General features: G+C 26.9%; 6 protein-coding genes across 6 annotated transcripts; 2 read left to right on the top strand and 4 right to left on the bottom strand.

Annotated features, from left to right (window-relative positions):
• Positions 1-177: 177 nt before the first annotated feature.
• Phum_PHUM544500 (Cleavage and polyadenylation specificity factor, putative) lies at positions 178-3687 on the bottom strand (the record flags this gene model as incomplete). The annotated part of the gene is made up of 9 exons (XM_002431680.1): positions 178-452; positions 582-719; positions 984-1199; positions 1572-1674; positions 1832-1956; positions 2081-2336; positions 2668-2895; positions 2983-3170; positions 3609-3687. 9 exons carry the CDS (start codon positions 3685-3687, stop codon positions 178-180), a joined length of 1608 nt encoding a protein of 535 aa, XP_002431725.1.
• Positions 3688-5134: 1447 nt separating this feature from the next.
• On the bottom strand, positions 5135-8248 carry Phum_PHUM544490 (Calnexin precursor, putative; the record flags this gene model as incomplete). The annotated part of the gene is made up of 8 exons (XM_002431679.1): positions 5135-5446; positions 5606-5731; positions 6080-6220; positions 6322-6553; positions 6638-6897; positions 7054-7221; positions 7310-7716; positions 8074-8248. The coding sequence occupies 8 exons, from the start codon at positions 8246-8248 to the stop codon at positions 5135-5137; spliced, it is 1821 nt and encodes a 606-aa protein (XP_002431724.1).
• Positions 8249-9321: 1073 nt separating this feature from the next.
• Positions 9322-10991, top strand: Phum_PHUM544480 (uncharacterized protein; the record flags this gene model as incomplete). Its single annotated transcript, XM_002431678.1, has 3 exons — positions 9322-9804; positions 9868-10233; positions 10338-10991. The coding sequence occupies 3 exons, from the start codon at positions 9322-9324 to the stop codon at positions 10989-10991; spliced, it is 1503 nt and encodes a 500-aa protein (XP_002431723.1).
• Positions 10992-11847: 856 nt separating this feature from the next.
• Positions 11848-14031, bottom strand: Phum_PHUM544470 (programmed cell death protein 8, putative; the record flags this gene model as incomplete). Its single annotated transcript, XM_002431677.1, has 7 exons — positions 11848-11919; positions 12015-12167; positions 12251-12547; positions 12626-12766; positions 12859-13241; positions 13454-13616; positions 13690-14031. 7 exons carry the CDS (start codon positions 14029-14031, stop codon positions 11848-11850), a joined length of 1551 nt encoding a protein of 516 aa, XP_002431722.1.
• A 1865-nt stretch (positions 14032-15896) lies between these two features.
• On the top strand, positions 15897-16875 carry Phum_PHUM544460 (GTP-binding nuclear protein RAN1, putative; the record flags this gene model as incomplete). The annotated part of the gene is made up of 3 exons (XM_002431676.1): positions 15897-15983; positions 16181-16448; positions 16622-16875. 3 exons carry the CDS (start codon positions 15897-15899, stop codon positions 16873-16875), a joined length of 609 nt encoding a protein of 202 aa, XP_002431721.1.
• Positions 16876-18664: 1789 nt separating this feature from the next.
• Phum_PHUM544450 (short-chain dehydrogenase, putative) lies at positions 18665-19834 on the bottom strand (the record flags this gene model as incomplete). Its single annotated transcript, XM_002431675.1, has 4 exons — positions 18665-18850; positions 18933-19134; positions 19239-19452; positions 19525-19834. The coding sequence occupies 4 exons, from the start codon at positions 19832-19834 to the stop codon at positions 18665-18667; spliced, it is 912 nt and encodes a 303-aa protein (XP_002431720.1).
• Between the last annotated feature and the right edge of the window lie 130 nt (positions 19835-19964).

The raw sequence follows: 19964 nt of genomic DNA, 5'->3' as shown, positions 1-19964 counted from the left end.
TTTTTGAATACGGGGTTATATGACAAACCTGTCTTGACTTCTTTCTCTGTATTCTCTTTCTCTATCTCTATCTCTTCCTCTGCTCCGCGATCTATCTCTATCTCTGTATTCTTCGTAATATCTAAAAATTGAGCATATATTACGAAAATTACTTATGTTAAATAATAAACCATAAATTTAAAAAATTAACCTTTCTCGATCCCTTTCTCTTGACCGATCTCTGTATTCTCTATCTCTAGACCTTGATCTTTCTCTTCGTCTTCTATGACGATCCCTATCACGTGATCTAGATCTGTCTCTTCGGGACGAGCCATAACTTTTTGCTTCGACTCCGTGTAATGTATCTTGCAAGCTTGATATCAAAATTTTACAACGATCATCGTTGGCAACTTTACTTTGCTTGATGAGGGAAATTGCGGTGACCAATGTTTCAATAGCACTAGCATATTCACCTGAAAGAATAACATATTTCTGAAAATAAAATTCTATTTAAAATAAGATTACTTTAAAATTGTTATAATACAGGTTTACTGCAAAAAAAAAAAATTTTTTCTATAAACATAGAATTTTTTTTTTTTTACCAGCAGCTGCATCCGAAACGGCTCTAGCAATGGCCGAACTCGAAACAGTTCTGTTTCTTCCCATAATTTCTTCAAATTCTGTGTCACTGATTGCTGGGGCGGAATCTTGTCGAATGTCAGGAGGGGGCGGTGCGTAACCTAATAATTTCAAACAAAAAAATTTCAATTTAAAAAAATATTCTTTAGAATTTAATTCATAACAAATAACGTACCATATTTATTCTATATTTAAAAAAAAAATAAATATAATAAATAACCTTTGTGATGCAAACAGTAAAGATGATCAATTAATGAAATGAAGAGTTAGCTTATGGACAAAAATCAATATGAAAGGATTTTTAAGGATTATCCACCTGGATTTTTCCGCATGCAGGACATTTCCAATGTACCGTGCAATTATACTCTGTGTAAATAACTTACCTGAAGGCTGCGTTCTTGGACCGTAACCTGCACCCGGTGGAGGGCCACTCGACGGCGGTGGACCTCCTGGATGCTGAACAGGATGAGGCGGCCCCACAGGATGAGGGGCCCCAGGATGCCCGTGTTGACTTTGAAAAAATGCTGGATTCACATGAGGTGCGGGAGCTCCTGGCGGTCCCCCATGTCCTGGTGGGGGTCCTCCTGCTCCTGCAGTAACAGTTCCAACAATTATTTTTAATTTTAACGAGGTGGAGGGCCAAACTTTATACCATTACAAATTTGTAAGTTATAAGGCGAAGGTGATCAGGAACAAGATTGATTATCCTTTTAACAAGTATTTATTAGTGTGTTTAAGCATAAATTTTCCTTATTTAAAAAGGCTAGACAAAAAATACATTGATATAATTAACATACCTCTAAACTAGTAAACTTGTATTTGAGTGATAAAACCCTCCCCTATTTAAAATAATATTTAAATCATATTTTAATGGGCTCAAAAATTTATTTATAAATATAAATAATTCTTACCTGGTGGTGGACCTCGAATAGGAGGTCCTTGAGGAACTGGACCTGGAGGACCTTGCATTGGAGGACCTTGATGATGAGATGCATACTGACCAGGATGGCCAGGTGGTGGACCACCCGGTCCGGGTCTGTGACCCCAATCGGGACGCTGTGGTGGCCCTCTTGGATCTGGAGGCGGTCCCCGAGGTGGCGTTTGTCCGTGAGGAGGAATGTGCGGAGGAAAAGGAGGCTGTAATTTTTTAAACTTATTATTTAGTTAAATATTTATTAAGTACTACTTTAATAATATCAATTAGTTAGCTTACCATTCCAGGAGGTCTTTGCTGTGGACCAGGAGGACCTCCGGGTCCTTGATGAGGTCCCGGCGGTCTTGGTGGCCCATTTTGACGTGGAGGACCATTCCAATGTTGCTGATAGCCAGGAGGAGGTCCTTGTGTTTGTGGAGGTTGGCCATGTCCCATCATGGGCGGGCCTAACATTAAAAAAAATTTTAAGATAAAAATATACATTGGGCAACAAATATTTTCTGAAATACTGACCACCAACTGGGGGACCATGAGGAGGAGGCATTCTTCCTCTGATTGGAGGAGGAGGTCCCATTTGTGGACCTCCTGGTCCCATAGGAGGCCCTCCTGGCCCCATGACCATCCTAGGCCCAACAGGATGAGGATGCCTTTGCTGTGGTCCAGGCGGCCCTTGAATCGGAGGCATAGGTGGATGACCAGGATGTCCTTGCAAAGGCGGACCCTGCATTGGTGGTCCTTGATTATTTTGTGGAGGAGTTGATCGAGTTTTAGACTGAGACTCGAACTATTAAAATAAAAAATATCAAAATCATAGTTTTACATTATAAGGGTATTTAAAATTAATATTCTAGAAAATATTTAAATAAATATTGAATACTTTTATAAAATACTTATTACTTAATAAATTTTAAAAAAAAAGTTAAAATAAACTTATGATTGAGTGATATGCATAAAAAAAGCAGTTTCTCATTACTTAAAAGTGGATTTTTCTTATACATTTGATATTTAAAAACTTTTATCTATTTGTTTCTAAATAAATTCATTAATTTCTAATTTAAGTAAGTCCCAAATTGTTAGAGTTTAAAATGAGTTCCCAAACTGATATGTAAACTTACCTGAGACAATGCTTGCTTCGAGGGAAACGTTACTACTGGTAGTTGTCCATGAAGTTCTTTTTTAGGTAATCTTTCCAAACAGATTCTCATACTGGGTTCCGAACCCAGTGAAATAACACAAAAACCTTTGGATTGGCCATTTGCTCGATTTTCAAAGAATTTCACTTCCATAAAGTCTGTGACACCTATACTGAGGACTGCATCAGTAATGTCTTGATCAGTGGTCCACTAAAACATTTTTATTCAAGTTGCATTATAAAGCTCTATGCTTTTTAAAAATATTCAAAAAATAATAAAGGAAAAAGAAAAAAGTACCCATGTTAAGTTTCCTACATATAACTGAAACCTTTGTAGTATTTGAGGATTCTTGGGTGGAAAAGCCAGACCATTGGGAGATGGACCTGGTGTTACTGGAGGAGCACCTTGTGGAATTCTATTTGGATTCACATTTTCTTCACTCCCTTGAGGAGCTGCAATTACATCATCGTACAAGTCTACTCCATCTCCATGACACTCCTGCTGCAAAAAAATAAATTTACGCGCTGTAGAATTTAATAATTTCAAGCAAAAAAATGTGTTACACTATTAATAATAACATATAAAACAATTTGATTTAACGTTTTTGTATCAACAATTTGAATGCGTAGGTTAATAATTATTTTAAAAAATTTTTAATCATTAAATATAACGCTCGAATAAAAAAAATTTATTTCTAATGTTTTACCCTTAGTTGTGAAAAATAGTAAAATAATTTTAAAAAAGTATATTTTGCTATCTTATTAATGTATGAGGTTCTTTAAAACTTTTGTATATCTGGCAACCGGCAAAACAAAATTTTACCGACGCCACTTTCATTTAGCAATTACTTAAATTTAAAAAAAATATTTAAAAAACCCTAAAAATAATTCTTACTTCATTAAACTTATGCTCGATATCATCACCGTAAATATCCATTTCTCCCGTAGCAGTTTCAGGTTCAATATCATCACCGTAAATATCAATCTCTGCACAATCAGCCATTTTAACTATAATGGCGTTCAAAATGTCGATTTCTTAAATCGGATATCATTAAAAATTTTTTTTTATTTGTGTACGTCACTTCCGGTTGTATGGTTTGTATTATAAAAACGCGGTAAGTTTTTTGTAAGTTTTTGCCATAATTACAAATAATAATAAAATGTATTTCAGACTTAAATCAAAAAAAGAAAAAAAAAAGTTTAAGCATAAAATATTTTTTTTTTGTTTCAAATTAAAATTTTTATAAACAAAACTAACTCGGTTAACTTTCTAGAAATTTTTTTCCGCCATTAATTTTAATCTCTGTTATTGAATAATTACATTCAAATTTTTTATTTTTTTTTGTAAAAAGATAAAATAATCTTATGTTTTATGGACTAGAATAATAAGCGAAAAAGCTATTCAAATTATTTAATAATATTTACTCAATTAATATGTTTTTTTAAATTAATTTTTATAATAAATAGGTTTTTAACTTATAACTTATGGTCTGGTTATCTATTTTTATAAAAACAATTTAATAAGATATCATCACCCTTTATTTATTTATTTATTTATATAAAAAAATGAATGCGGTTCTACACATCAGGAATTAAATAAAGCATCATCAGCATTTTTTTCAATTTTAATAATTTTTAACAAAAAAAAAAAAAAAAAAAAAATTGATAATGAATAGCAATGACAGACAATAAATAATATTTAATTATAATAATGATAACGATAATAATAATAATAATAATAAATATAATAATAATTATAATACCTTTCAATAACTTTAGCCGTTTTTTAAAATATTTTCTAAATTATCAATTAAAGCGCAATCAATCATTTTAAGAAGGTGGATCACGAATTCTATATAAAAAATTTTTTTTTTCAATTAATTGAAACTTAAACAACACTTAAAACTCAAACACTTTTTTTTTTTAAAATATTTGAAAATTAAATTTGATGACGCACTTTGTAATATTAAAAAAAAAAAAAAACTATCAAATAAAAGAAATTTATAGAAATAATAATAATTATTAAAAACTAATCAAGTTAAATTATAAATTTACTAATTTATTATTATTATTATTATTATTATTATTATTATTACATAGAGCTGAATTAAAAGTATATGACGATTTAAATTACTGTACAACCCTTTTCGTGTAAAAAAAAAAAAATTATAACTAATAAAAATTTACTCATGAGTTTTTCAACGCATTAAACGGATTTGCTAAATATCAATCAATCAATCAATCAATCAATCAATCAAACGTCAATCCCATTAATCCCAACGTTCTATATGAATACAGCTAAAAGTATTTCTATATAAATTTCATTCACTTGCTTTTTAACTTATTAATTACGATTTCGTGTTCCTAGCAAGATAATATATATATATATATATATATATATATATAAATAATACTTTTTTTTTTTTAATTTTATAAAAAAAAAAAAACGTTTACTCTTTAAGAGGTTTTCTTTTTTTCAAAGAGGGTACATCCCCTTGTCCGGATTCAGTTTTTTTAACATCTTCTTTTTCGTGTACTGTAGAAATTTCCTCTTTTTCCTCGACGTCATCATCATTATCATCATCATCATCTTCTTCTTCCTCTTCCTCTTCCTCTTCTTCTTCTTCTTCTTCTTCTACCTCAACATTGTCTTCGGGAATGTCCAATTGATTCTTTGCTTTAGGTGGTGGTGTTGGTTGATCATCTGGTGTAAGAGCATCAGTCTTTTTAGGATCAGCGTTCATTTGTGTTTCAGATTTTTCCTGAAAATTTTATAGGAATTTTTTTAAGATTTTATTAAAATTATAAATAAAAGAATGTTTAAGGGTGTAAAAATTACAGTTATTTTTGTAAATATGCAAAACAAAATTTACTTATAGCACTTAACAAGATTACTTTAAAGAAAAATATTTAACTATTACCTCTTTGGTAGATCCACAGCAGAAAACAAAAAGAAGAGCAATAGGGAGTCCTACAGCAACGATATAAACAGCATACAAGTAAGGTCTCTCATTGGAATATTTTAAAATTCTAATGAAAAGGCTTTCCTGAAAATAGGAGACAAGGTAACAATATAACTATAGGAAAAATAAGCGTAAGCACTATTACGTAATAAATCTAATTTAAAACTAGTTTATTCAAGTCCTAAAAATAAAGGGGGGCAATGCCTAGTGATAAAAGAGGGTTCAACTCAGATTACCTCTTTTAACCTAGAGCAAAGATAATATATGTATATCCCCATTGGAATTAAACAATACATTCCGTATATTGCCCACCATTTTGGTTTATAATTAATAGATCTCATTATTTTCCCGTGAGTACTGGCCTGCGCGTCAAAAAAAATTAGTCTGGTGTTTTATCGTTAATAAAAATATAAAATAAACTTTGAAACTTACGGCATCTTCATCAATTTTTTTCTTTTTTAGATCATATGATTTCGAAGCGTAATCCAATGCTACATCAACTGAATCGGTTATCAATATGTTGTCAAATAATATCGATGAAGACATAGACCATAATTCAAAACCGACTGCAGACTAAACGAAAACAAGTTAATTTTAATTTTTTTTAAATTCAATGAGTGTTAATTTCAAATTTACAAAAAATGGAGATCTAATATTTAAAAAAAAAATCATACAATGGGCGTCATCTTAAACGGAAGTGGATCCATAAAATAGTGAGGATTAGGTATTTTCCGGGGAGTCCATTTTCCCTGGTAATTAGGATTTTCTATCATCGGAGGCTTCCATTTGCCTTTGTATGCCGGATTGTCTATAAGAGGAGGTGACCAAGGCCCACATCCACTCACTCCATCGCAACGAGGATTTTCGACTAAAGGCGCTTCCCATTCACCATCCATATCAGCATCCCTTAAATTTGTTATGAAAAAATTAAATTAAAATAAACCAACTTGCATTAACGGACCTGTAAATTTTTAAAAGATAAAAACTCACCAATCGTCAGGTTTTTCGGCATCTGGATCAGGAATCATCAGAGGTTCATTATCTAACCAATCACTAGGTTTAACAGCAGAAGAATCAATGATTTTTGCTGGTGCACTTTCATCCCAATCATCGGGTTTCTGTGCTTCCGGGTCGGGAATCTTTTCTCGCTCATCCCAATTTTTGGGTTTAACATCATTTGGATCATCTATTTCGGATTCTGGATTAACCGGTGGTACGAAATCTTCCAATAAGTTGCCTTCATTCACAATCTAAGATTTTTAAAATAACGTTAATGCTAATTTGAAAGAATAATATATTGAGTACATTGTTTCCTAATTAAATTTAAAATTAAATAATTCATTTTAAATTAAAAACTTATCTCATTAGTAGTATTTTTTTTTTCATAATATATATGCTTTAATTACCTTATGATCTACTTTTATTAAAAAAGTATTGTCCGGATTAACAATTAGTGTATATAAATGAGGTTTTTTATCTTCAAAAGCTTCATTTATTCGTTCTTTTGGTTTCTTGCAATGCTTTTCTTCATATGTTCCATTATTGGGATTTTTATGTCTGAATATAAAATGAAGCTGAAAAATCAATAAAACTCATTGTAAAAACTAAAAAAAAAAAAAAATTTTAATTAATAAATTATTTTTTACTCTATGTTAAACCTACTTTATAGTCATTTCCACATTTATCTGGTCCAAACATAATAGTGTAAGGACTTTTATCGTAAAACTGTTTTAGATCCTGAGTTTCTTTTGTATGTGATAATAATTTCAAATATGCACCACCACATTCTTGACCTTCTTGAAAATTTACTTCATACTGAACAACTAGAGGTTTTTCGGTAAAATAAAATGGTTTATCTAACTTAGATGCTATGGCAGCATGCTTGGCTTTTGATTTTAGCACTAATCCTAAATCTGATTTAAAACCATCCCTTTGAGGACTTTCAACAGACCATACCCCATCATATTTTGCTAATTCCTCATCAATACCTTCTTTTTTAGCTTGAGAAGGTACCCACTTCTTTTGAAACGAACTAATATCATCAAAATTTTCAGCTAAGTGGAAATCACCTGATAAACAAATAAAAATATGTCATCTAAATTTTTTATATAAAATTTCGAAATACTATGAGAAGTTTAAATATAAAACATCATTTAAAAATTTTGACAACACTTATAATTATTTTTATTTTGTGTGATTTTGTTCAACAAATTTGAATAATAAAGTATACTGAATTACATGATTTATTTGAATGTTTAAATATAATCTTTACAACTAAAAAGTATCTAAATTAACAACGAAGTTAATATTTAAGGAAATGCCCTCATTTACTTAGTTAATTTAAAATCAATAGCACAAATTTTATTATTTTAAATATTAAATTTTAATAAAAGTTAAACGAAATTAAAATAATTAATTTTCTTTACCTGAAGGAATAGGACTAGTGTAATCTACATTTGGTTCTGATTTACTCTGTTCCACTTCAACAAATACATCATTATCATCATCATCATCATCATCTGAACTAACACATTGTATTGCAGAAAAAATCATTATAATAGCTAGGGCACATTTTAAAGAATATTTAGTATTGGCAGTCATCTGAAAAAAAAATTTAATTAAAATTTTTTACAAATTTCATCATTTATCATCAAAAATTTAAAATTATACCACTAAAATTTTTCAAAAAAAAAAAGCATAAATCATAAAAAATAAAAGTTAAATATTTATTTACTGATCACACAAACTAACTGATTTATTAGTGTTACAAATTAAAAAATTTATTTTATTTTTTTTCAATAAAAAAAAAAAAGATATAAAAGCAATTTTTAAAAAAAATTAAGATAATTAACAAAATATAATGTATATTTCGTTAAGAACAAAAAACTAAAAAAATTAATTAAGATTTTCAAGGGAACAAAATTATTTAAAACCATTACAAAAAAAATTTGAACGAAAACTCAATAACAAAAGTAAGGAAAAAATAATGTATTCGAAGAAAAGAATTAATTATTACATAATAAAAAAAAGGGAAAATAAACCGGTGCTTTTAATATTTTAAAATTCGAACAGATCCAATTAACACAATTTAATTCTATTAAATCTAATGAAAGGCAGTTGATAATAGTACGATCGGCAAAGCATGGATATTACAATAAACGACAATTAAAGTTAATAATAAAATTTTCAACATATAAAATTGAATAATAAATAAATATAATTTTATTTTCAATAATGATGAAATTAAATTATAAAAATACGTATAAATTATACTTACTTTTTGAGAAAATATCATTTTACCATCACCTACTAATAGTCGACATTCATTTAGCCAATATGGCCGACAAACAATGGGGTAAGAATGCAATAAAATTAACCGGATAAATTATTTTATATAAAATATATAAAAATTTAATTAATAACAAAAAAAAATGTTTTAAAATATATATTTATAATAAATTAGGTAGGTTTACCTATTAAATTATATATAAAATAATAAATAAAAACTATATTACGTAATCATTGATAGGATTCACCAATAAATGTTCGGATGAAATATCCGACCAATCACAATCGAGAACAATATTGATAACTTAAAACAGTACGGTTTCCATAGTTTTTTTTTTTAAATTTTCAAAACTGACTTTTAAAGAATTAAAACAAAGTTGTTGTTAATGGATGTTAAATATAAAAAACAAATAACGAAATTAGTTAAAAATAAGTTTGGTAATATAATAGAAAATGATTTTCAGAATAGATTTTCCAAGGATGATATTTCTTTTGACACTACAAACTACGTAAATGAACTGTTAGACAAGTACACGTCGAATGATGAATTTAAAAAATTGGAAAATCAATTCATGGCGTACAAATTGCAAGAGCTTACAGATGAAAAATCACCGGAACAATTAAATAAAGAATATTTATCAGATTCGGTGGATTTTATGGCGCCGGCGGAATTTCAAAAGTCTATTAACGTGGATGTAGTTAATAATTTACAAAATAATTCAAAAAGTTGTCAAATACGATATTTGAAAGAATTGGAACTTTATGTAGAGGATTTTATCGAGCTACCCTCTTGGATCAATTTAAAAAAATGTCTTGAAACATATTTGAGAAAAAAATTTAACAGACAAATTCAAATATTAACATTAAAGGTAACATAAATTGTGTTATAAAATATTAAAAAATTCAAACCGCCTAAATTAATCAATTTTTAGGTTTTTCAAAGGCTACTGTTTTCCACAAAACAACATGTTATTTGTGAATCATTTATGTCGCTTACAGAAACTATTTTTTTCCTGATAGATTCTAACAATTCGATATATAATAGAAATGTTTGCTTAAAAGGATTCGAAACATTTAATAATAACGAAGAAAGAAAAAATTTTTTTTTTCAAAGGACGCAAAATTTTAAAGCGGCGGAAATATCAAATACCGATTCGGAAATTTTATTAAAATCTATGCTGTTGTTAATAAAATGCCAAAAACAAATATCAGGAAAATGGGGTCGTTTCAACGATTTAAGACTTAAAAATGTTATTTTTTCTTTCGTACATTTGCTTGCTTCAACAACCACAACAAAGGTAAAGATTTATTACAAGTTTTGACAAAATTGTTTTACAACAGGGTAAAAAAATGTTTTTTTTTTTTTTGTAAAACTAAATAGAATATTTAATATTGTTTACAGCACAAAAAATTTACCGGGTTAGAATTGATATCAATATTAAATCCAACAGGAAACTGGTGCCGGTATTGGTGTCATACAGCTCCTGGAAGATCCCTACTTTGTTCCGCTTTAAAAAAGTATAAAAATTTTTTTTCTCACATTGTTGAAAAAATATTGATTAAAATAGAAAAAAAAAATAATAATAATAATAATTCTTTTACGTCGTTCATTAAAAAAACTAAAACAATAGAGGAACTTGAATCGATTGATGGTGAAAGAGGTAAACAGTATTCAAGTGTTAAAGACAATGGAAAAAATGAAACAGTTCATATTTACTCAGCTCCAATTACTAGTTCTAAAAGGTTGAAAAAACAAGTTAATTCAAGATTTATAATAGAAAATATTCCCAAAGATGTTATGGAAGAAGCTTCATTTTGCCACAGTTTATCATTGATAGTAATATTAACACAGTTTCATGTCGGCCAAACACTTTTCCCCGTGCAGACATCTATAAGAAAACGATCATTAAGTCTTCAAGATTTATCATCATCCATTATCAGTTATCTTAACGGTTTTAAAAATTTTAAAAATGATATTGAAAATGTGCAAATCACTTCAACATATAGACAATATTTAATTCAATTATTAAATACATTGGAAAAAATAAAAAACTAAGCAAATTCTAATATACATATTTTTTTGAATGAAAAAGTATTAAAATTCTATTCAAATGATTTTAAATTTATTTATTTTATGTTATTTTAAAATAATATTTATTTATTTTAAGAAAATTGCACTTTTCGTGAAGTAGAAATTTGATAATAAAAAAAGATGATGCAACGATATATCAATTTACAATTGCATTTAAAAAAAAAAATAATAATAATAATAATATTAGAAAATCAGTGAGCTTCGAATCCAGATTTTTTTTTTTATTTTAATAATAATAAAAAAAAAATCAGACTCAAGATAACTCATTATCATCATGTTTTTAATATAAAAAAAAAAAAAAAATTAAACCATCAGATTGAAAACTTCTAAATATCATTAACCTTTTTGCATTTGCAACATAGGTTTCAGAAGTTTTTTTTCATCATTGGAATCAGCATCCGTTCGGATGATGGATAATAATTAAATAATATTTAAAATTAAAAAAAAAAAAAAAAAAGGAATTATTGACAATTACAGTCGCTTTATTGTTCCAAAAAAAAAAAAAAAAACACTACTTAAAAATATAAAAAATTAATCTACAATAAATAATTAATATTTATTAATCGCCTTCATTTCGCCAACACTTTACGTTGTTGTACGTAATACCTAAATAAATATTTTTAAAAAAATAATAAGATACACTATTTTGGTATCAAAATAAAAAAAAAAAATTACCCTTTATTAGCACTTCTATGAAAAAAAAAAAAAATTATTCTTAAAAAAAAAGTTGCTAAAACAATATTATACACTACAGACTTTTAACATTTTTTAATTGGCTTTCTTTTTTGATTTTGATTTTGATATCCTAAATAATTTTTAATTACTCCTCGTGTATATTAAATAATTTAGCGACTTCGTTTAGGTTTTCGTATTTTCTTTCATCTTTTAAAACCTACAAATTAAATACGACATACTTTTTTTTAAATTTATGAACGTTATTTATTATTATTTTTAAAAAAATTTTTTTTTTTTTTTTTTACACAATACCTGTCTGGCTATCTGCATTCTATTAAAAACGTTCCACATTACAATGCCTACTACGGTATCGTCTCTAAGATAAAAAATGATTCCTTTCCCATAATCCTCTCCAGGTTGAGGAGGTTTAGGGGAACCTTTAGCCGGAGGAACCGGTGCAGCATCCTGAATATAATCAATTTTTTTTTTTTTTTTACTTTGAATAAAACAATGGCAAAAAAAAAAAAAAGTCATTTTATTATTGTTACCTCTTCGGTACGCGAGCGTATGTTGTCACCCGTGGCTGTTACAACAGCTTCAGGAGTGTCTTTATCAGTTTTCTTAGCAAAAACTCCAACGGTAGGTAACGTAGCATCAACGATACCGATTGCTTCATACCCTACTTCAGGTCCTAAATCTGACCAAAACATACTTTGATGCCAATAAGGTTTGGCTGCACCGACCATATTCTCTCCTGCCAACCTTCCGGAGACAACTGCATGATCGTGATGTTCAATTCTTCTACGACCAAGTTTTATGTCGTAAAAACATGCTGCGTCTCCAGCCTTAAAAAAAAATTTTAAATTTTAAAAATTTAAAATAAATAAAAGTTGAAATTTGAAATAATATAAAAATTGACTGACTATATATAAATTCGATCGAGCTGCTAATTCTGCATTTACTAAATATCCTCCTAATTCGCCATGTGTTTCTAATCCCGATGGTTTAGCTAAGGATGTATTTGGCGTGGCACCGATCGCGGTTACACAATGATCGACAATTATCTATTGAAAAGTTTTATGAGAAAAGATATTGTTAACATCAAAAAAAAAAAAAATAAGAAAATTTATATTATGTATGGATTTTTCAAACTTACTCTTTCGCCTCCATTAAGTATCAAATTTAATTTTTTTTCCCCGACAAATGCATCAACAACTTGACTATTTGGTAACACCGTGACACCTTCCGCTTCAACTTTTTTCGTCGTCCATAAACTTAAATATTCAGGCAATATTTTCCCCATATTTCCTGTTTCTTTGAAAATTTGATAAACTTTCAAATTTTTTTTTTTCCCATATCTGGCCAAAGCGCAAGCAAGTTCACTCCCCAAAAATCCACCTCCTATTATAGCTACAGAGTCATTTTCGTCAATGACATCACGTAAATCTTCAAAATCGAAAATATCTCTGTAAGTTTGAACCATTTCTCTTACTTCCGGAGGAGATCTTTGAAACACTTTTAAAGTTTTCGGAGTCGATCCTAAAATTAATACCAACATTAAAAATATAAAAAAAAAAAATTTTAAATTAAAATGTGGTGAAAAAAAAAAAAAAAAAAAACCGTTATAAATATTAATCACATGTTTCTTTCTACAAAAAAAATTTGTTCTTTTCCAAATTTAAAATAATATTTTTGATCAATATTTTTAAATCACATTTAAATTATTCTAATGACAATTAATAAATTAATACCTGTGGCAATTAAACATTTTTCATATTTTATGGGAAATCCATCGTCCAGGTAGGCTTTTTTTTTATACGGATCTATTTTAGTTACAGACCATCCTCTCAATACAGTTACACCGCCTTTGGCATTCTTAAGTAGGTCTTTTACATCCTTATAAAAATGTCGGGGCTCATAGTATATACTAAAAAAATAATTTATTTTCAAATAATAATACTGATTATAATTTACTAAAAAAAAGAACTACAAACCTTCTTACAGTTCCATTCCACTGTTTAAACATTAAATTTTCCATATCTTTTGGGTCACTATTAAACCACATTTCCTTTGACAAAGGAGGTCTCATATAAGGAAATTCATATTCCTCAGAAACGACCAAAACTTTAGCAGTTGGGTCCATCGATTTAATAGACCTAAAAGCTGAAAAAGCAGCAGTACCTCCCCCTATTAGCAAATATGGTACAGAGTCGGGTATATGTTGTGAGTTAGGTGGATCCTTGCACGCAACTCTTTTTCTTCTTTGCTTTTTTTTTTCAACTGGTACTTCAGGAACAACTATTTCTTCTTCTTTTAAAATTTTATACATCTAAATAAAAAAATTTTTTTTAATTAATTTCTATATATGTCCGCAAATAATGACCAATAAAAATATAAAATTTCCAAGTTTTGTGCCTAGGACTAGAATAATTATTAATAATTTGAAAAATTATTATTATTATTATTATTACAATTATTTTTTTAAAACTCAAAATAACTTTTAATTGATAATTATATTTTGTATAAATTAATGTAATAAAACTGATAACAACAATCTTTGAAACATATTTCATATTTTAAAAAATATTCAATGTCATGGAAAAATAAATCGAAAAAAAGAAATAAATAAATAGCTATTAAAAATCTTAAGAAATAGTACTTACTGTATATGAAAATACAGCTAAAAATAGCAAACTTAAAAATAAATTCCTTATAAATTTTCGTCTGCTCTCTTTAGGGTCTTCAAAACAAAAAGGAGGTTTTTTCTGACAATCTTCCATCATGTTTGGTTTTTTGCATACTTGCACAACTGGATTTCGAAGGCCACCTAAAATTATATGCTTATTGTTTGCAAAAATATTTCTAGAATTTTTATAATTCAACACTAAATTTTTAAATATATAATTCACTGAAAGAGAAAAACAGACCTGGTCTGCAATTATCATACTGTGGTTCATCACACACATCAGGTTTTGGATAACAAATTTTGGGAGGAGGTTTAACAGGAGCACAACTCGGAATTTTTATTTTAGGAGGTGGTGGACAAGTTTTAAGGGATGCAGCAGGTAATTTTTTTTGGGATGTAGGAGGTAAGCATTCTTCAACTTTGGCAGTGGTACCTTTGATTGATTTACCTTTATTTTTACCTCCTTTAGAAAAATCATCTGAAGCAAATCTTTGTTGTAAAAGAATATTACCTAAAAAAAAAAAATAAAAAATTGTTTGTGTTTATACTCGAATGGATTTGCAAATTAAAAAAAAAAATTATTTAAGATTTAAATTCAAAAAATAAATAAAGCTATTGAAACAAAAAAAAAAAAAAGATAAAAAAAAAACCTTCCAGAATGTTAAAAATAAAAATTAATCTTTTGATTTACTCTTAAATTAATTTAATTAAAATGATCTAATGGTAATCTAACAATTAATTAATAAATTAATTAAGTAAAAATATGAATATTTATTTTTAAATTTAATTTAATTTTTTAGAAAAAAAAATCGTGTAAATAAATTTTGATAAAACTTACAGCGGGAATTTCTAAAAATCCGAGATTCCGTGGTATTTAAATATCTGTGAATAAGACTGCATGATTTCCGACCATTTCGTATCATTTTTTGTTATTAGTGTATTATTAGTTTAACGGTTTTAAAGATGCCGGAGAAAATGAAGCAGCGGTCAATATTTTGATGATGCTTGATGTTATTTGAAGTGAGTGGAAATTTAAAGTGACGCTCAAAAATGACACAAACACAGGTAATTTCATTTCAAATCACACGGAATAAAAAACTTATACTCCTTAAGAATATAAGTTCTAATTAATAAAGCTACAATTTAAAGCCACATTATTATTTTTTTTTCTTTTGTGTAAAATGGAAAACTTTATTTCAACTGTTTTCTTTAATTTAAATTTCACGAGGTTGAATAGGTTAAATAATGTTGGTAACAATATTTTTATTACAAGTCGTCTGCTACTACAAATAGTATTTGAAAATAAACAGGTCGATTAAAAAAATATGTTTTTTTTTTTTTTACAAATATCGTAAATATATTTATAATACGTTAATACGATCCAATGTTAAAGTTAATATTTTTTTATCGTTTTAAAAATATTTTGAAGTGTTACAAAGTTATTACTACCTAAGGTTTCAATCTTGGGTTATATTTAAATTTCAGTTGGGGTGTATAAAAATTAACTAATGGATGACTATAAATTTCTATTTAAAGTTGTTCTAGTGGGTAATGCTGGAGTCGGGAAAACTTGTTTGGTTAGACGTTTTACACAGGTGTGGTAACTTAATAAAATATTACATTTAATATTTAAGCTAAGCATTTTGTTGATAAAAATATTGATGATGTAAAAAGAAATGTACAACAAATAATGACGTTATTTATTAGTAGCCACTCACAACATATATTTCTTATTTTTAATTTTTATAATCCTAATGAAAAAAAATGATTTGATAATTTTTTTTTGTTGTAGGGCCTTTTTCCTCCTGGTCAAGGAGCAACAATAGGTGTAGATTTTATGATTAAAACACTTGAAATTGACAATGAAAAAGTCAAATTACAAATATGGGATACTGCAGGTCAGGAACGTTTTAGATCTATTACTCAAAGCTATTATAGATCAGCACATGCTTTAATATTAGTTTATGATATAAGTTGTCAGCCAACATTTGATTGCCTTAATGACTGGTTAAGAGAAATTCAAGAATATGCCAGTAGTAAAGTCCTTAGAATTCTAGTGGGTAAGATTATCAGATCAGATATTTATGATTTTTTACAATTTTATGTTTAAATGAAAATGAATAATTCTCATTTAGATATTATTTTTTAAAAAAGATTTATACAATAATTATGTTTAAAATACATCTAAAAGTCATTTAAAATTTCAATAATTTTTAAATGTCTTATTTTTTAGGCAATAAAATCGATAGGGAAGATAGAGAAATACCTACCCATGTCGGAGAAGATTTTGCCCAAAGAAATTCAATGTATTTTATTGAAACATCAGCAAAAGAAGCTGAAAATGTTGAAAAATTATTTATGGAAATTGCAGCTGAACTAAGAGAACAAGCAAAAAGTAAAGAACTTGTTAGGTATGATACAGGGAGCACAAATCTTCACAGTAAAACAACATCAGTAGGAGAAAACAATTGCTGTAGCAGATCATAAAACTACTTCAAATATACTTAATTTTTAAAAAAAAAAAAAAAAAAAAAAAAAAAAAAACATAAATAACAAATGTTGAAATTGTATAATTCCTTAACAGTGATTTTAAACTTTAATTTTAGCTTTAATACATAAAAAGTAATATTATTTTACTATTTTATGAAATTATTATTTTGTTTTTATATTTAATTTACAAAGTTCACGATAACTACTAAAAATAATTTTTATTTAATAAGAGGGGATTTAAATGTTATATATATATATAAATAGAAAATATTTTTGTTTTTAAATTTTTTTTTTTTTTTCTAGAAATGTTTTTAAAAATCAATTTTATTACATTTTTTGTATTAGCAAAATTTATTTAATTAAAAGAACAATTTTATAGTCTGATTTATTTATTTACAAAAATTATTATTTTAAAACATAAGAGAAAAAAGTGATAATAATTTTTAACATTTTATTATTTATTTTATGAGATAAAAGTAATTTTGATTAGATAATTTTTTAAATTTTAATATATATATATATATATTTACCATTTTTATAAATATTTGTTATGTGCATGATGATTAAAAATTACAATAAGTGTTTTAGAAGCTTTTCACATTTTACTTTTTGTTTCTTATTTTTTTGTTTTTTTATTAAAAATGCATGTGTGAGTAAAATGAAATCAAAAGACGCATTTTATCTAAGCCTAATACTAATTTTAGTTTTAAATGTAAGATTAAAATCATTGTTTAAATTATATTTCTGTAAAAATATTTTAAAATTATGTATTAATTAAAACTCAACAATTTATTCGTTTAATTTTTGATTTGCTTTAAATGGAATAAAGCTTTTTTTTTTTTTTAAAAACAAAATAAAACTCAAAATTGCAGTTTAAACAAATAATTTAATTTAATTTAGAGATTTTAGCAGTTGTGATTAATTTAAAAAAATATTTTAAGAGTGTTGCACGATTCTTAAAAAAAATTTTAAGAATCACAATTAAAAAACTTAATTGAACAAATTCCTTTTTTTTTATAATAAATTTATTTTTAATAATTTTTATTTTAATTTTATTTTTACATTCCAAAAAAATATAAATTTTGTATTTAAGTTTCGTTAAATGTTTATAAATTTTAACATTATATTAATTATTATTATTAAGTAAATGTAATTTGAATTGTATTATTCAACAAATAAAAACAAAAAATTTAATTTTATATGTTATGCAAGTGTAAATTAATTTTTAATGTATGTTTCGATAGTAAAAAATAATTGCATAAATTAATAATAAAAAAAAATATATGAAGACAGTCATTTTTAAAAATACTGCTAAATATTAATTTCGAAGAAAATTTTATAATAATTACATTAGATAATAAATAAACAGAAAAGTATCATTTTTAATTATTTTTTAATCTGCTTTTACAATATTTTTTATTTCTTATTTTTTAAAACAAAATGATTATGTGCAAATAGCCTTTTTTTCAATTTTAGCAAGATTTCATTCAAAGTAAATAACAAATATTTACTTTATCGAAAAAGTGTTTGATGATGATATTTAATTAAATGCTTTGAGAAATACTTAAATCCGAATAATAAAGAGATTATTAAAAAGAAAGAACACCTTTTTAAAAGAGAGGATTTCTTTTGCACAAAGAAAATTATCTTATAAAAAAATAAGAGTAAAAATCTTGTTATATTTATGATTACATATTAAGTGCTGTAATTATAAATAAAAAAAGAATTATATCAAATAATCTTTAAAATCCTGTGTTGAATTGAAACTCAAGTTTTATTTTTTATGCTAACAAAATTCGATCAAAGACAACATTTCTGCAGTTTTTTTCATTAAAAGCTCTTGTTTTTCAATATTTGTGGCATAAGAACTCATGCTTGTTTTTTGACAATTAGATACATAAATTCCTCCTGTATTTTCTAGTGTATCTGACAATGCAGCAAAAACTATGGATCTTGAACCTTGTTCAGGAGTCTAAACAATAAATCATATTTTATGTCAATTTAAAAAAAAAAAAAAGTAATTACTCAATGTAAACTATAAAATCTAAAGTTACCTTAAAGAGTAATTTCGGTATCCAAGGTGCGACTTTTTTTAAAAAAGTACCATCAAACAACTGAGTGTCGACCACACCAGGATGTACAGATATTGACAAAACTTTTGCATTTTCTTCTTTCAATCTTCTATCCAATGCATTTGAAAACATAATTTGAGCAAGCTTTGATTGTGCATATGCTTCACTAGGTATGTACAATGCCCTATATAAGATAAATTATTCATTACTTGATTAATTTTTCAAATAAAAACAAATATTTGTATACAATAATTTTCCAAAGCCTTTAATGAGCATTACAAGTCTCACCTTTGAAAATTTATGTCATTAAAATTGATAGAGCCAGCTACATGAGCACACGATGAAACATGAACAATTCTAGAGCAGAATTCTGAATTATCACCAGTTTTTTTCAACAAAGGCAAAAGAAGATGAGTTAAATAAGCATGACCCAAATAATTTACTGCCCATTGAGATTCATTTTGATCTTCAGTTAATGTGTAAGGTGTAAACATTATGCCAGCTAAAAATAAAATTACATTTTTTGTAGTTTAAGTCAAAATAAAAGGATTTTTTATATACTTTTAAAAATTACCATTGTTTACTAATATATGTAGTTGTTTAATTAATGATGTTACTTCACGAGCAAAATTTCTTACAGATTCCAATGAAGAAGTATCTAATTTTATCACGTCAACTTTTCCAGATGTAATGTCTTGATTTCTAAATTTCTCAACTGCATCCAGCCCTGCTTGGACATTTCTACAACCTATGACGACGTGCATATCGGACATCAAAAACTTTTTAACGACCTCCAGTCCAATGCCTCTTGACCCCCCAGTTACTATTGCTATTACATTACTCCTTTTCGGTAAATCTACAAAGTTGATAATTAAATTTACCATACGATAATACTGGTTTAAAACCAACTTGAAAATAGGTAAATAAATAATATACCTTACCTATAATTTTATTTCTCGAAGCGTAGACGATATCGTCTATAGTCGCTGCACCACCTATTAACCAATACACTGC

Source organism: Pediculus humanus, genomic scaffold, assembly GCF_000006295.1.
Source record: "Pediculus humanus corporis 1103172108291 genomic scaffold, whole genome shotgun sequence".
NCBI lineage: Eukaryota > Metazoa > Arthropoda > Insecta > Psocodea > Pediculidae > Pediculus > Pediculus humanus.
The sequence above is the reverse complement of the archived record's forward strand: the minus strand, read 5'-3'. Positions and strand labels throughout refer to the sequence as shown.